The following is an 18465-nucleotide window of genomic DNA, read 5'->3' on the forward strand; positions in this document are numbered from 1 at the left end:
GAGAGTGTAATCACACAGTCGTCCAGAACAGCTGGTACTCTAATGCATCATTCTGTGTTGCTTGCCTTGAAGCGAGCATAGAAGGCATTTAGCTTGTCTGGTAGGCTCGCATCACTGGGCAGCTAGCGGCTGGGTTTTCTTTTGTAATCCATCATAGTTTGCCAGCCCTACCACATCTGACCAGCACCAGAGCCAGTGTAGGATTCAGTCTTAGTCCTGTATTGACATTTTACCTGTTTAATGGTTCATCGGCGGGCGTAACAGGATTTCTTATACGAGTCTGGATTAGTATTGAGCATTTCACGGGTACTTCTTGTTTGAGTTTTTGCTTGTAAACAGGAATCGGGATAGAGTTGTGGTTCAGATTTACCAAATGGAGGGCTAGGGAGAGCTTTGTAGGCGTCTCAGTGTGTGGAGTAAAAGGTGCGAAAGTTTTTTTTGCCTCTATTTGCACGGGTTACATGCTGGTAGAAATGAGGTAAAACAGATTTCAGTTTTATTGCGTTAAAATCACTGGCCACTAGGAGTGCCGCCTCTGAGTAAGCATTTTCTTGTTTTCTTATGGCCCTATATAGCTTGTTGAGTGTGGTCTTAATGCCAGCATCAGTTGTTTGTGGTGGTAAATGGTATGGTCTACAGCTTATAATGAGGTATCACAACTCAGGCGAGCAGAACCTCTAATATTAGGGAAGTCTTGACTTAAGTAGACTACTTTCACTCTGTGTGCTTTGCTACTTCACAACAAAATGTTCTATTGTGTTGCAATCAGTGTTGGGGAGTTGTGAACTACATTTAGTTCAACTAGAAATGTTTGGTGGTAGTCTTGGTATTGTTTTCAGTAGTTAATCACTTTTTTTCCATGTAGCGATGTAGCTAACTACTGGAAGCACACACTACTTTTTTTCCCAAAAATAAAATATGGGTGAAGTAGGCATGAATGTCTTCTTTTTTGATATCAGACCTGCCTAATTCTCACTTGAAACACTTTTTGTGTGCCTAATTCTCACTTTTTGTCTTTAATTGGCTAAACTAACATTCTGTTAACATCTGACTCCAGAGTGATCTGTTCTTGCAATTTGTAGTCTATGACATTTCAGATTTAGATATGATGATTTTTGACAAAGTAGTTTGTGCATCGTGAACTACTTTCTCTAAGTAACTTCAGTTAATTAAGCTATATTTTTCTTCATAATTCCTCTTAATGGTAACTTTAGTGAAGTTTACTTCTTCCAGTGTGAAGTCATTGATAGCTTGGTAAACTATATTTTCAGAGTATCTTCCCCAACACTGGTTGCAATATAAAATACAATGTTGGATATAGCAGATAACAGAAAAAGAACATGAAGGTAGATCATATTTGATCAAGAAGTGAATGCTATCTATACTGTCAGAGTCAAGTGGAATGCAATGTACTCCAGTGCCTCAACAGAATAGACAAAAAAGTTATTCATGTTAGAAGCAAACCTTTTGAGCAGTTATGGGGATATAATGACTCACTCCTCTATTCAAACCAGACAAAGCAGCAAAAATACATGGTGATAAAGTTTCAGGTAGAGAGGAATAAAACAGGATGGACGAAAAGGAGAAGAGAGTGAGAGACAGACAGAGAGAGGGTGTGTTTGAGTTTGAATCAGTGAGAAAGATCAGAGGATGTGGGAGTTACGAGAGAAAGAGAGAGAGACGGAGGACGGGAGAAGAGGGAGAGTGAGTAAGAGCGAGAGAGTAGGGAGGGCTCGTGGGGGCTGGCTTTGGCAGGAACCACAGGAGGTCCAGGTCCTATAAGAGGAGGCCACTGCATTAGCCATCACACACACACACAGTAGGACCTACCTACCCGCTGTCACCCAGTCATAATACAGGAGGTTAGCTGAGCAGCACTGAACCATGGGAAAACAGAAGATATTCATGGACAAGCTGGCACAGACTTTCCAGATCCGTAACTTGCTGCTGCGCCAGGCCATGGCAGAGTGTCTGGGTACCCTCATCCTGGTGGTAAGAGCTCTGCCATCTTTTCACCTCACTGACATCCTAATTTACCAAATCGATGTTCAAGTTATCCTCACTCAAGCCTTTCTCAGATGAGTAGATTGCATGTTTCACTGTGATGATTCGTTGCCACAAGAAATATTAGTTTGTGCATATTCAAACCTGCAGACAAAATGCTACTGGATTAACAAGAACCTGTGTATCAACTGTTGTTGTTATGCCTAGATGTGAGAGGGATGGATACTGGTAAGTGAAACCAACGTTAGTGAGCTGCTCACAATAGATCTTCCTCCATGGCCCCACACCGGTCTCGAACCGGTGTTCCTCTGATCATATACACGTGACCATCCTCCTTGACAACGTAACAACCATTTGAGTTATACAAAAGGAACTAATTGGGTTGCTCCATCGGCAATATTTCAAGCTAGATGTGAAGTGAACGTACTCTACGTTCTTAACACCATCAGATAAGTTCAGCATGGCTTTACAGCTTGTGCTAGCCTTTGCACTGCTAGCCTTTGCACTGCTAGCCTTTGCACAGCTAGCCTTTGCACTGCTAGCCTTTGCAAATTCTCTGGGGTCGGGAATGTGAGCCTCATAGGCACCTATAAATTACACTCCTTGAGTGTGTATGAAAATATGATTGCTCTTGTTGACGAGAACATGGACACATGATCTTTACTCTGCATAATGATCCAGGATTCAATTTGCAACCCCGTGCTCTCCTGCTTTCGTATTTGAGGGGTGTGCATGTTTACAGTCCATAAGGAAATAGTCTTTCACATTTTTCTGCCTTAAAATGAAGTTTAAAAAGGGGAAAAAATGAGATTTTATTTTCTCTAGCGATATACACAACCTACATTTTCAAAGTCAATTTTTTTTTCTGTGGATATGGCCAGTGCAGGTAGTCAGAGCAGATAGGCCATACAGATAGTACGGGTAGCCATCGATTAGCTATTCAACAGTCTATTTGCTTGATAGAAGCTGTCTCCAAGCACGTTGGACTTACACGATAAACATTTTGCCAACATGATGTTCAAATAAACATCTTTATTTGAATGTATTTTTAGCCTCAGCTTTTTAATTATTCCTGCAACATGCGGGTCTCGATCTCTTCCGGTATTCTCATTTTGACTCCTACGCACCTGGAACCGAAAATATTTAGTATGAGGGACCTTACAGTAGCACCGACGGCCTCCTATCATTTACATTCAACTGGTAAAAGTTGATTGTGATACGATTAAGTCTTTGGCAATTTTCTGTGTCTTTCTTAGACACAGCCTGGTATAAAGGTCTTGGATGGCAGAGAGCTCGGCCCTAGTGATGTATTAGGCCATCCGCACCACCCTTTGTAGAGCCTTGCGGTCAAGGGTGGTGCAGTTGCCATACCAGGCGGTGATGCAACCTGTCAAGATGCTCTCAATGGTGCAGCTGTAGAACTTCTTGAGGATCTGAGGTCCCATGTAAAATCTCTTCAGGGGGAAGAGGCACTCTTCAAGACTATGCAGGAGTGTGTGGTCCATGTCAAAGGGATAATTCATGTCTTAAGGCCCATGGTGACAGAATCCACAATAATCCATTATTTACTTCTCGTTACAACCTGGAGTTAGCATATTAGCATCGTCAGATATCACGAATGTAATAAGACAGACCGACGTTAGCAAAGCTGCACCCGCAAGCCAAAACGTTAACAAATACTCACAAAGAACCTGACCGTGTTGAATTCCCTTCGAGACTAGGTATTTTTGTAATAAAAGTCACATTTTCGAATGTTTAATACCTTCTATGTTTACTGTTCAGTTTTGTTCACACCTGGTAATCAATCCAAGTCTATTTCCTGCCTCAGGGGGAGTGTCTTTACTCGCATCACTTTTAGCTAGCTACGCCCCATTGTTTGGATATTAGAACCTTGTTTGTTAGGGAGAGATAATAAACGAAAGAACTGAGATATGCCTGACTACTTAGAGGAAGAGGCAGAGCCCCCTCCTGTTTCCTGTAGTCCACGTTCAGCTCATTGGTCTTGCTGATGTTGAAGGAGAGATTGTTGTCTCTGACCTCCCTGTAGGCTGTCTCATCGCTGTCATGCTACCACCGTCGTGTCATCGTGATGGTGTTGGAGTCAAAAGGGAGTACAGGAGAGGGCTAAGCACCCCCCCCCCCCCCCCCCAGTGAGGCCCCCCGTGTTGAGGGTCAGTGTGACCAGAGGTGTTGTTGCCTACTTGTAGGTTGGAGGGGGAATATTATGTTGAATGCTGAGCTATAGTCCATTAACAGCATTCTCACATATGTGCTCCTCTTGTCCAGGTGGGAAATTGCCATCTGTGGATCTGTTGAATTGGATTTTTGTGTGTGTGTGTGTGTGTGTGTGTGTATAGAGCTTTAAATTGTCTTTAATGGAACTGACAGATAACATCTCCCCTCGGTTACTGACAGACCTTAGCCATCCGCCATGTTAAATAAACAAACAAGAAAAACTAAACAACCCCTGCAATTTTTTGTTGTTATCTTGCTCTAGCAGTAAATGGCCACTTAAGAAAATGGATAGTAGTACTTTAAGCACCTACCAGATAATACAGCCAGTGTAGCCAACAACCTGCAGGCTTTTTAGGCAGTTAAGTTTCACTTTCTTTGCTCAGAGAGAAATAATTTGTTAGGGAGATGACTCAGTCTTACTCACGGTCACAGGCTCTCTCACACCTGTTTTACAAAGCGTTTCTTCATTGCCTAATGTTATTGCAGTACATTCTCTCACGCTGCGACAGGACCTCTACCATCGACGTCCATCTAGAAATGGCCTTGCATTTGGTTCCGCTAAAACAGGACCAACTTTCAGCGTCGGAAAAGTAACACAAGCGTCAAACTTGTTGCACCGGTTAAGAGTTGTCTCAAGTACCATTTTATTATAAGATTGTTAATGGACGTAGACAGGCGTTGCACTGCTAATAGAACAATGATGTAAATCTCCAGCAGGAGCATGGATGGAAAAGCACTGTGTATTAAGACCTGTTACGTCTTTGTCTAAGGCACTAGTAGCAGGTGTGGCATGTCTATTTAATAAGTGCTATGTCAAACATGGACTGCAGTATTGGGAGTGACAGCAACAGCGCAATGGGTGAAACCTGAACATGCCAAATATATTCACGCCCTCCAGGACATATATAGACGTCACCTGTCGTCAAGATATACTAAGGACTGAGTAATGTAATGACTGCGTGAACAGACAGGCGCTCTCGACTGATACTCAGGTAAAGGGAGGCGAAGGAATGGGCAGGGTGTGTTTATGTACGTGTGTGTTTGTCATGTACAGAGCTATACCCCTGCATATGGAGAACAGATCTCAGCAATGGCAGGATTTGGATTTTACAAAAAGTAACGTACATTTTTTAAAGTTGCTTTTTCACACAACTTTGAACCTAAATCCAATGACATGGTGACATTAGTTGTTGATTTCGTGTTGAATTCACCTGAGTTGACAACTTAACCAAATGTAAATCAAAACTAAAAGTTGAACTGAAGACTGTTCCCAGTGGACTACCCGTGGCACCTTTGTGTGACAGGACACATGTCCTTCTGGCCCCAGCGATGGTGTGCATGTGCACCATCCAGGGAACAATGCAGTCCTTACATAAACCGAAGAACTAATGGGTGGAGAAAACAACAGCAATAAGCTTTGTCTTTATATGAAAGAGTCATTGTGTGCTATTCTTTGCTTAAATTGAAGGGATGAGACACCACATGCTGCCACACGAAACCATGGCTTACCACCCCAAATCATGACTTTCCATACCATGTTACTAGGAGTGATGCTCCACTGGGAAAAGTTTGACGACTTCTTCACACAGTATTTTATTCACACACTTCCCTCTTCATTTCCTTTTGTCCCAATAACAGTTTTAATGTATCTGGATGTTGGAAAAGACTGGCGGCATCAAAAGCTACCCCGGAATTTCCTCTCCCTGTGACTTCTTCCCTCCCTCCATTGCTGTTCACTAAAAGGGAACGCATGAGTGACCAGGTGTATCGGTAGACACTCTGAATTAGGACACAGCATGAACTGCCTGACAGTCTGGGGGAGTAAGTGTGCAATGTATTCATGTAATGTCATGGCGTAATGCTGTCATGACGTGCTGCCGCTATCACCACCAGGCCACTTAGAGAGCTGTGATTTAATTTAGGTTATTATCCTGTTAGATGCCGTCTTTTAAAGTCATTTCTTACGGCGTCATGAATCTTAGTGAATAACCTTTTGGTGGAATTTGATCAGGCTAATTCAGTTGGCATTTGGCTCCATACTGACATGTTATCAGATGCTTCTGACATTAAGATCCCTTTGACATTTAACTTCATGTCTAACTAAAGATGGGCCCCTCTGAAGATGTTGTATTTTTCCAGCCAATCGGAAGCATGAGGCCCGCGGGGCTAATCAGGAGCCAGAGTTTACACTGACCCCAGCGATGTTAAACCACCCGCTAGATGCCAAGCCTTCTGTCGAGACCACAGTTCCTTGCAGCTCATCTCAACCAATGTGCCCTGTGGTCTGAGATCAATGCATCTGCTTCAGGGGGCCTTGCGACAGGCTGTTTCAGCACATGCCACACACTACTATTATCCCCATAGTAATGGACACACACACGTGCACATATATACAAGTCGGCGTGCAAACACACAATGCGGTATGACCACCTTGGCAACTCTATAGCTAATTCACGACCATGACAGCAGCTCCCAAAACGGACTTCTTCTCTCTGCATCAATCCTTGTTTCCATTCTAGAGCATATAAAACACGGTGTTTCCTGCCAGCATATTCATATCAGGGCAGAAATATGTAGTACACTTGTTTTTATCAGATACATCGGTATCTGAAAAATGCCCATCATTTGGCCTGGGACCATCAAATGTCAACACGGACAACAATTTCACAATTTCCTCCCCTCATACCTGTTAATACACAATAGAGCCCATTTAAATCATCATGGCGACCAGTTTCACTGATAATGATCGTATCCCCTTTCCGACCTGCACATACCTTCAGGGATGAAAAGTAGTAAATCTAGGATATCCATTTGTGTAACATGTATACTGACAAAGCCTCTTGAGGGACCTCTAGAGTGGCTTGCGAAAGTATTCACCCCCCTTGGCATTTTTCCTATTTTGTTGCCTTACAACCTGGAATTAAGATATATTTTTTGGGGGGGGTTGTATCATTTGATTTGCACAACATGCCGACCACTTTGAAGATGCAAAATATTAGTTTATTGTGAAACAAACAATAAATAAGACAAAACTAGCCACTGGGATTTTTGCCCATTCTTCGAGGCAAAACTACTCCAGCTCCTTCAAGTTGGATGGGTTCTGCTGATGTACAGCAATCGTTAAGTCATACCACAGATTCTCAATTGGATTGAGGTCTGGGCTTTGACTAGGCCATTCAAAGACATTTAAATGTTTCCCCTTAAACCACTCGAGTGTTGCTTTAGCAGTATGCTTAGGGTCATTGTCCTGCTGGAAGGTGAACCTCAGCCCCAGTCTCAAATCTCTGGAAGACTGAAACGGGTTTCGCTCAAAAATGTCCCTGTATTTAGCACCATCTATTATTTTTTCAATGCTGACCAGTTTCCCAGTCCCTGACAATGAAAAACATCCCCACAGCATGAGGCTGCCACCACCATGCTTCACTGTGGTGTTCTCGGGGTGATGAGAGGTGTTGGGTTTGCGCCAGACATAACGTTTTCCTTAATGGCCAAAAAGCTCAATATTAGTCTCATATGACCAGAGTACCTTTTTCTATATATTTGGGGATTCTTCCATATGCCTTTTGGCGAAGACCAAACGTGTTTGCTTATTTTTTTTCTTCAAGCAATGGCTTTTTTTCTGGACACTCTAAAGACCAGCTCTGTGGATTGTACAACTTAAAGTGGTCCTATGGACAGATACTCCAATGTCCGCTGTGGAGCTTTGCAGCTCCTTCAGGATTATCTTTGGTCTCTTTGTTGCCTCTCTGATTACTGCCCTCCTTGCCAGGTCCTTGAGTTTTTCCCTCTCTTGGCAGGTTTGTTGTGGTGCCATATTCTTTCAATTTTTTAATAATCAATTTAATGGTGCTCCGTGGGATGTTCAAAGTTTCAGATATTTTTTTATAACCCAACCCTGATCTGTTCTTACATTTACATCATTACATTTAAGTCATTTAGCAGACGCTCTTATCCAGAGCGACTTACAAATTGGTGCTTTCACCTTATGACATCCAGTGGAACAGCCACTTTATTCTTCTCCACAACTTTGTCCCTGACCTGTTTGGAGAGCTCCCTGGTCTTCATGGTGCCGCTTGCTTGGTGGTGCCGCTTGCTTAGTAATGTTGCAGACTCTGGGGCTTTTCAGAACAGGTGTATATATACTGAGATCATGTGATACTTAGATTGCACACAGGTGGACTTTAACTAATTATGTGACTTCTGAACGTAATTGGATGCACCAGATCTTACTGAAGGGCTTCATAGCAAAGTGGGTGAAGACATATTACACGCACCACTTTTCTATAAAAAATTAAATATATATTTTTTTCAATTTTTTACTTCACCAATAGGAACTGTTTTGTGTATGTCCATTACACGAAATCCAAATAAAAATCAATTTAAATTACAGGTTCTAATGCAACAAAATAGGATAAAACTACAAGAGGGATGAATACTTTTGCAAGGCACTGTATATTAACTGTATGTGTGTTTACATAGCAATGAGTAAATGTTTGGCTCTGCTCTGGCTTTAAACACACCGAGTGCTCCTAATATGCAGTCTTTACAACCTTTTTTTAAAGGCAATGTTGATGATCATTGTTTGTTGGTACCCATGTTATTTCTTTTTGTTTCTTCCCTCTCTTGACAGATGTTTGGTTGTGGTGCAGTGGCTCAACTGGTGCTTAGTGGAGGATCTCATGGCATGTTCCTAACTGTCAACTTTGCTTTCGGCTTCGCTGCCACCCTAGGGATCCTGGTCTGTGGCCAGGTATCAGGTACAAACCTCATATCAGCAATACATGCAGATGAATTAACTCACCAACATGTTTAGGTGTAGAGGTTCTCCTTGAGTGGATTTTTTACCATGAGTTATTCCAAGGCTGAGTCATGTCTCTAAGTCGTGATCCTAAATGTCTGTCCCGCTTTAATGTTAACAATCTATCAACATGTTTTTTTTCCTAGGAGGCCATCTCAATCCGGCAGTAACCTTTGCCCTCTGCCTGCTTGGGAGAGATCGCTGGAGAAAGTTTCCAGTCTACTTCGTCTTCCAGACACTGGGAGCTTTCCTGGGCTCCGGGATCATCTTTGGTCTGTACTATGGTGAGTCCTCGGAACTGTCCACGGATGGACAGGAAAGCATCTGTCGGAGTCAACTCTTTAAAAAGTCTTAACTTAAGGTTGAATCTGTGTATAGCGTAACACCTCGTTACAGTTGATGTTATATCATAATGTGTGTGTGTTCTCCTCTCAGACGCTCTGTTGAACTATGCTGGTGAACTCATTGTTACCGGGCCCAACGCCACCGCTGGCATCTTCGCCACCTACCCTGGCAAACATCTCACATTGGTCAACGGCTTCTTCGACCAGGTAAGCCCCGTTCTTCCGCATACAACCCCCAAACTGGTTCGATCAGGAATTAGAACTACTAGTATATTCGGAGTTCTCCATGTTAATGGAGGTATCTCTATCACAGACGATTGGCACTGCAGCATTGATCGTCTGTATCCTGGCCATCGTGGACCCCCATAACAATCCCATTCCCCAGGGCCTGGAGGCCTTCACAGTGGGCTTTGTGGTGCTGGTCATCGGCCTGTCCATGGGCTTCAACTCTGGCTACGCTGTCAACCCTGCCAGGGACCTGGGGCCACGCCTCTTTACCGCTCTGGCAGGCTGGGGCACCGAGGTCTTCACGTGAGTCCTCCCACAATCCTCTTTCACTCTCTGCATGCATCTGGTTCTCTCTTCACCTCTCTGCCCTCTTCACATGTATTCTACCACTCAGTATCCATTTCCTGGTTAGAGGTTTGTACATTATTGATATAACGATGAAACAAAATGGGAGATGGTGACGATGGATCAAACGGGTAAAAGCAGAGGAGGCAAAGATTAAGAAAGAATCTTCTCTCTCGCACAACTTCTTGGATATGTCTCTCTCTCACTCTCTCGCTCTCTTTCTCTCAGTGCCAACAAGTGCTGGTTCCTGGTGCCCATCTTCGCCCCATTCCTGGGCGCCATCATTGGTGTGGTGGTCTATCAGCTGATGGTTGGCTTTCATCAGGAGGGAGAGGTTCGTGACAGGAAGAGCCAGGATGAGAGAGTTAAACTGACCAACATCAACTCAAAGGACGCCTTAAAGGAAGAGATGATATGAGCCTCAAAACCTCCAGCATCCTCCATTCTCCACCACTACCACTACCAGCATCCTATACCCCTAAACTCTGCCTCAGTGGGGTACAGTATGGTCTCCTTGAGGGCCGGTGGGTCCCTTTTCACTCTTAACTCTGACAGCTGTGTGTCTGTTAGTCTGTAAGGAGACAACTACAGTACGCACACACATTATGGACCTCAATCTTTCTCTATAATGTTGCCACAGTATATCTATCTCTTGTCTTACATTGTAGCTGCATAGTGTCCTTAAGTAAGAGGGGAGGAAGTAAACACTCAAACACAGAATTATATTAATTCAAAATGTTTGGAAATAATCCAAGTTTATAGCCTAGTGTCTTTATCTCTTCTGTTTGGACCGTATTTTATGTTTTATACTAACATAGCGTTTGAATGATTCCGTTGTATTTATATGCTGTGGACAGATAGTACACGTGTCCCAATCAAATGAAATATGTACGTTTTAGTGAGTCCATGAATTTTAATGTCAACCAGAGGCCTCATGTCATAAGATGTTTATACTTTATTTTTTATTCATTACTAAACTTAATTTTTAAGCCCACGTTTTATCAGAATTATTTATAAAAAGATCTGTCAGTGTGTTTCTCTCTAGTAAGCGGTTGCTTCCAAGGTGCACCATGGCGCAAAGATATGCTTGGCAGGATGCTATATACTCTAGTGACTGCAGACAGTATCGTCAGTGGAGGAGGAGAGGGGAATGTTGAGTGACACACACAGATTTGATTTCAGCTGCAGGTGAGGGGCAGGACTTGATTATAAATGAATTTGATCAAGCTATGTAGCCTATTGATTCCTTCTTGATGAATTAATTAATCTCTGTAATACTAGCCACATAGCAATTTTATTAACTTGCTTTAGCTAGCCAGCTAGAAAGGTTCCCAATCTCCTAGCCCCATAACTAGCTACCAAGCCATTTCAGGCTATCAATCAAGTTAGAGTAGCTTGTCTATCTTAGCCGGCATGCCTGCCGACAAGGTTGCTAGTCTTTAGGGTTATAATACTATATACCAGTGTGGCAGTTGTACTAAACTCCTAAGGCATAAAAGTTCTAAGGAATCAATGAGCATCATTCATTAAAATGGCAATTGAACAGGTAAAGAGGTATACTTAAATAACCTATGCAGAACAATATACATATTTTTTTATAATATATTTTTTACATAGAATTAGGCATAATGATTATGCCTCTAGATTGCAGGAAAAAGCTGTTTGAAAAATTTTGTTTAGCAGATGTTATTGTGGGTGTAGCGAAATGCTTGTGTTCATAGTTCCAACAGTGCAGTAATATCTAATAATACACACAACTCTAAAAGTAAAATAATGGAAGTAAGAAATATATAAATATTAGGATGAGCAATGTCGGTGTCCGGAATATGTGTGTATATATACAGGGTTGGGGAGTAACGGATTACATGTCATCGGTTACATGTAATGACCCCAAAAAACTGTAAATGTACCAGTCAAAAGTTTGGACACACCTACTTATTCAAGGGTTTTTCTTTATTTTTACTATTTTCTACATTGTAAAATAATAATGAAGACATCAAAACTATGAAATAACACATATGGAATCATGTAGTAACCAAAAAAGTGTTAAACAAATCCAAATATATTTGAGATTCTTCAAAGTAGCCACCCTTTGCCTTGATGACAGCTTTGCACACGTTTGGCATTCTCTCAACCAGCTTCATTAGGTAGTCACATGGAATGCATTGAAATTAACATGTGTTTCTTGTTAAAAGTGAATTTGTGGAATTTCTCTCCTTCTTAATGTGCTTGAGCCAATCAGTTGTTTTGTGACAAGGTAGGAGTGGTATACAGAAGATAGCCCTATTTGGTGAAAGGCCAAGTCCATATTACGGCAAGAACAGCTCAAATAAGTGCTGGTTCCTGGTGCTCATCTTTGCCTCGTTCCTGGACGCCATCATTGGTGTGGTGGTCTATCAGCTGATGGTTGGCTTCCATCAGGAGGGAGAGGTTCGCGACAGGAAGAGCCAAGAGGAGAGAGTCAAACTGACCAACATCAACCCAAAGGACGCCCTAAAGTAAGAGATGGTATGAGCCTCAAAACCAACCAGCATCCCCACCAGCATATGTGGGAACTCCTTCAAGACTGTTGGAAAAGCATTCCAGGTGAAGCTGGTTGAGAGAATGCCAAGCATGTGCAAAGCTGTCATCAACGCAAAGGGTGGCTACTTTGAATAATCTCAAATATATAAAATATATTTTGATTTGTTAAACACTTTTTTGGTTACTACATGATTCCATAGGTGTTATTTCATAGGTTTAATGTCTTCACTATAATTATACAATGTAGAAAATAGTAAAAATAAAGAAAACCCTTGAATGAGTAGCTGTGTCAAAACTTTTGACTGGTACTGTGTATATCTATGTGTGTGTGTGTGTGTGTGTGTGTGTGTGTGTGTGTGTGTGTGTGTGTGTGTGTGTTTTCTGCATACCTCTTTACCTTTTACCTGTCCAATTATCCTTTTAACGAGGGTGTCATTCTGACTGTTGTCAATCACACATCTCAATGCACTGCACTAACATGACTAGAATATTACATCCAAATTGCAACACAGTACATGGGATCATAACACACATCCTCAGTACATGTGGTATATATCATGGCATCATAATTAATACACAAATATCATGATATTATCATAAGGTGGCAGATTACATTTTAAACAAAGTCTTTTTCTGAGCTGTCTGTATGTTACTGATCATCCGTGTGTCTTTTTTTATAGTTTTGATGCCTTATTATTATTCTACAATGTAGAAATAGTCAAAATAAAGAACAATCCTTGAATGAGTAGGTGTGTCCAAACTTTTGACTGGTACTGTATATATATATATATATATATATATATATCCATTGATACTTGAAGAATATAACTTATAAATGCCTCATGAGCTTAGTTCAACTGTCTCATGAGCTTAGTTCAACTGTCACACTCCATGAGAACCCAACACATAAGCTTGTTTTACTCCAATGTTTGTAACATGGTTAAAACTATACTTTTTATATAATGGATGGCCAGTCTTTGCATCAATAGCTCTGTCTATTCATCTGAGAGTGGTTATAATTGACCGTTTTGTTATTGTTTCACATGTGGATTTGCCCTTTAATAAATCCTCTACTGACTCCCCATCCCACATGCGGGAGCGTAATCATCGCCTGACACTAATTAGCATAACGCAACGGACATAAATATCCCTAGAAAATATTCCTATTCATGAAAATCACAAATGAAATATATTGAGACACAGCCTTTTGTTAATCACCCTGTCATCTCAGATTTTCAGATTTTCAAAATATGCTTTACAGCCAAAGCTAGACAAGCATTAAGCTTATCGATAGCCTAGCATAGCATTTTGTCCAGCTAGCAGCAGGTAACTTGGTCACGGAAATCAGAAAAGCAATCAAATTAAATCGTTTACCTTTGAGGAGCTTTGGATGTTTTCACTCACGAGACTCCTAGTTAGATGGAAAATGTTCCTTTTTTCCAAAAATATTATTTTTGTAGGCGAAATAGCTCCGTTTGTTCTTCAAGTTTGGCTGAGAAATCGCCTGGAAATTGCAGTCACGAAACGGCGAAAAATATTCCAAATTAGCTCCATAATATCGACAGAAACATGGCAAACGTTGTTTATAATCAATCCTCAAGGTGTTTTTCAAATATCTATTCTATAATATATCCATAGGGACAATTCGTTTTTCAGTAGGACCGATTGGAGTAATGGCTACCTCTGTATTTTACGGAGAATCTCTCTGGGGGCATCAGGTGACCACTGACCACTTACGCAATGTAAGCCGCCTACGGCTATTCTTCAACATTTAGAAAGTAATCTACCCAACCCTGTGTGTGTGTGTGTGTGTGTGTGTGTGTGTGTGTGTGTGTGTGTGTGTGTGTGTGTGTGTGTGTGTGTGTGTGTGTGTGTGTGTGTGTGTGTGCGTGTATATATATATAGCGTTCAAGCAGCATCCTTTGATTGTTTCATGGCGACACAGCCCTTTGACATCTCATGGGTCAGAGAGGTGATTACCACTCTGTTCCGTTCCTTCATCAGCCAAACCTGATGGCTTTCCCAACATATGAATACAATTGAGTTCATTGGGTTCGATTGCCAGCATTTCTTGCTCGTGAATATTTGCAGTATTAAGACATGTCAATAAAACCATTGCCATGTGTGAACTTTATGTGTACTGTTTTTTGTAGTTTCATGTGGCACTCTACATGTACTATTTTTACAGTCAATCAGTTTGTGGTCAAACTGTTGAATTCTGTCCTCTGAAAGCAGAAAACACATGACCTATAACTCTTCATCTGGCTCTTGGTTTTCAACTGGAGAATCTGTGCCTTGTGTGTCACTCTACGGTGCTAAATGCCTGTGTTGTAAGGCCATTTGTATTTTGTTAGTTGGTCCAGGGATATTTTTTTTACTGTCATTATAGTAAAGTGATTTTTATCATGTGTAAATGTAGGTAATGGGATGAGGTTTCATGTCTTGTCCTGTTCTCTTCTTCTTCTCCTTTCTGACGTCGGGTACTCACACATGACTGTCTGCTCACTCTGCTGCGTGGCAGATAAATGTTGTTGCTTTTTGTCTAAACTCAACCGACATCCCGTGTTTCCTCATTGTCTAGAAGTATAACACTATTCTATGAACATCCATTCATTTCAACTTCATTTCAATTGAGTGAAAACTGTAGTTTCCTGTGTCAAACCCAGTAAGTCAACCACCAGTTCCTTCTTACTGCAACTTGTATCCCAAATATCCGTAACAGTAAAGGGACTGGTTATACCCTGCACTTCATTCGTACAGGCACTTCCATCATCTGTCCTAAACTGATCTGAATACAGATATTACAGACATATCCTTTCCCAAAGGGCAACGGGAGATGACATGGTTCTTGTTAACTCTTTACTACATTCCAACTGAGCTCAAGTTTTCCATAGAAGTGGCAGTAAACCGTAGTATACACCTTGCTGATGTATCGATGAGGTTATTGGATAACAAAAAGTACTGGGGAGAAGAATATAATCCCCCTGAATTTGTATGATTGAGGTTTTGGCTTGGCAGCAGGTCAGAATCATGGTATAACTCATAAAATGCTACAGGTCTGAGCAGACGCAGATATGCACAGGTCATCTGGTGATGTTATCGCAGATGCAGGGAAATGATTATGTTTCTAGCTCCAACTGGGCAGTAATACCAAACAATACCCATAAATCCCAAAAATGCAAACTAAGAAATATCAGAACGAGCATTGTCAGTGTCCAGAATGTTTATGATGGTGAGAATGTACATTATATGAATAGAAAAGGTGTGTACAGCAGTAGATATACTATAGGATGAGCCTTGACTAGAATACAGTATATACATATGAATTGGGTAAAACAGTCTGTGAACATTATTCAAGTGACCAGTCTTTAATGCATGAGGCAGCAGTCCCTAAGGTGTAGGGTAGAGTAATGGGTGGTAGCCGGCTAGTAACAGTGACTAAGTTCAGGGCGGAGGCCGACAAGTGGTGACTATTTAACAGTCTGATGGCCTGGAGATAGAAACTGTTTTTCAGTCTCTTTCGGTCACAGCTTTGATGCATCTGTACTGTCTCCGCCTCCTAGATGCTAGCGGGGTGAACAGGCCGTGGCTCGGGTGGCTGAGGTCCTTGATGATCTTCTCGGCCTTGCTGTGACACCGGGTGCTGTAGATGTTCTGTAGAGCAGGCCATGTGTCCCTACAATACCACAAGTGTTGCTCTCAAACGATCAAATTCACTTTAAAGTCTTGCTCATACTTGGATTTCTCCCCTGCTTCTTGTTGACCTACAAAGACACAAAGTGTGTTATTGCAGAATGGGATCTGTGCTGTTACATTTTAGTGTTGGTGAATCCGGTAAATAAAACAAACAGCAACCTGTAAATAAATGATATAGAATAAGAGGAAAGCGGAAGTAAGTGGCTAATGAGACAACGGATACAAAGATGATCAAATTCACTTTTACATTTCCATCTTACACGTATCTGTGATATGTTTTGTGTTTGTTGGGTCCTTCTGTGTGATGCACAGGTATGGAATAAGGCCAATACGCCTGATGTATTTCTTCCTCTGTTAATGCTGTTTGAGTAGAGCAGCAAACACACACACACACACACACACATACAATCTCTCTCATTCTCTATCCCTCTCTCTTACGTGACAGACACACATATTTGGGTCAATAAGTCTGTCATCTTTGTGGCCTGCATTGGACTAGGCCATGTATCAAGTTAGCTGTTCACTAACAGGATCACTAACGTATGACTCGATGGTAAGGTGTAGTAAACTCTGAGTATGATACAGTAGTTCATTGTGTTGCATGCCATGTATGCCTTCAGAATGTCTCAAACAGGTATATCAGCTGAGCTTCTCTTACGAACCTCATATCACAGGTGACTGGTGGCACCTTAATTAGGGAGGATGGGCTCAAAGTAATCAAATAAATGTAATGGTATCAAACACATTGTTTCCATATGCTTGATACCATTCCATTCACTCCATTCCAGTCATTATTATGAGCCGTCCTCCCGTCAGCAGCCTCCTGTGCCTCATATTATATTTATGATCTCTTCTCCTTTTGGTAAATGTAGCCTTCCACCTTTCAATACAGTGTATCCACCATCTCTATCTCTCTCTCTCTCTAAGCCCAGCAAACCTGGATTCATCCACTAACCGACTGCTACAGTAACTGACTGCCTGTGGTGGGGTTGTGTTCTCCATCATAAGCAGCATTTGCTCGGATAGGACTCATAACAGTGTTATGCATACCTCCGACTAGACATCCGATATGAGTCGTAACAAATTGTGTGTGACTGCAAGTTACATTCTCACCCAGAGGTGGAAAATGCTCATCCAGAGGTGGAGTTCCTTGTGGCCAATGATTTTAATGCAGGAAAACTGAAATCCATCTTACCTCATTTCTACCAGCATGTCACCTGTGCAACTAGAGGCTGAAAAACTCTAGATCACCGTTACTCCACACGCAGAGACTCCTACAATGCTCTCCCTCACCCTCCATTTGCAAATCTGACCATAACTCTATCCTCGTGATTCCTGCTTGCAAGCAAAAACTCAAACAGGAAGTACAAGTGACGTGCTCAATACAGAAGTGGTCCGATGAAGTGGATGCTAAGCTACAGGACTGTTTTGATAGCACAGACAGGAATATGTTCCGGGATTCAGCCGATGGCATTGAGGAGTTTACCACACCAGTCACCGGCTTTATTAATAAGGGCATCGATGACGTCGTCCCCACAGTGACCGTATGTACATATCTTGGATTACAGGCAGCATCTGAGCTGAGCTAAAGCCTAGGCTGCCGCTTTCAAGGAGTGGGTCACTAACCTGGATGCTTATAAGAAATCCTGCTACACCCTCCGACAAACCATCAAACAGGCAAAGCGACAATACAGGACTAAGATCACATCCTACTACACCGGCTCTGACACTCGTCGGCTGTGACAGGGCTTGCAAACTATCACAGATTACAAAGGGCAACCCAACCGCAAAATGCTCCGTGACACAAGCCTTCCAGATGATCTTAATGACGTCTACGCTCACTTTGAGGATATCAACACCGAACCATCTGTGAGAGCACCAGTTGTTCTGGACGATGTGAGTAAGACTTTTAAGCAGGACACATACCAGGACTACCAGGACGCGTACTCAGTGCATGTACTGACCAGCTGGTAAGTGTCTCCACTGAAATGTTCATCCTCTCCCTGACCCAGTCTGTAATACCTACATGTTTCAAGCAGACCACCATAGTCCCTGTGCCCAAGAATGCCAAGATAACCTGTCTAAATCACTATCGCCCCGTAGCACTCACTTCTCTAGCCACGAAATGCTTTGAAAGGCTGGTCATGGCTTACATTATCACTATTATCCGAAATACCCTGGACCCACTCCAATTCGCATACCGCCCCAACAGATGCACAGGTGACACAATCTCCATTGCACTCCACACTGCCCTTTCCCACTTGGACAAAAGGTACACCTATGTGAGAATGC

General features: G+C 42.0%; 1 protein-coding gene across 1 annotated transcript; it reads left to right on the forward strand.

The window, feature by feature from the left end:
* The first annotated feature begins 1812 nt into the window (after window positions 1-1812).
* On the forward strand, window positions 1813-13223 carry LOC115139721 (aquaporin-3-like). The gene is made up of 6 exons (XM_029677418.2): window positions 1813-1992; window positions 8870-8996; window positions 9184-9321; window positions 9473-9588; window positions 9695-9912; window positions 10183-13223. The coding sequence occupies exons 1-6, from the start codon at window positions 1885-1887 to the stop codon at window positions 10370-10372; spliced, it is 897 nt and encodes a 298-aa protein (XP_029533278.1). The 5' UTR covers window positions 1813-1884; the 3' UTR covers window positions 10373-13223.
* Window positions 13224-18465: the final 5242 nt, after the last annotated feature.

The sequence above is a fragment of the Oncorhynchus nerka genome, linkage group LG13, assembly GCF_034236695.1.
Source record: "Oncorhynchus nerka isolate Pitt River linkage group LG13, Oner_Uvic_2.0, whole genome shotgun sequence".
Lineage (NCBI taxonomy): Eukaryota > Metazoa > Chordata > Actinopteri > Salmoniformes > Salmonidae > Oncorhynchus > Oncorhynchus nerka.

Excerpts from the sequence above, each read along its gene's own strand:
- LOC115139721 (XM_029677418.2), top strand. The coding sequence starts at position 1,885 with ATGGGAAAACAGAAGATATTCATGGACAAGCTGGCACAGACTTTCCAG. Across the intron at positions 9,589-9,694 it reads TCAACGGCTTCTTCGACCAG|ACGATTGGCACTGCAGCATT; the intron begins GTAAGCCCCGTT and ends TCTCTATCACAG. Across the intron at positions 9,913-10,182 it reads TGGGGCACCGAGGTCTTCAC|TGCCAACAAGTGCTGGTTCC; the intron begins GTGAGTCCTCCC and ends TCTTTCTCTCAG.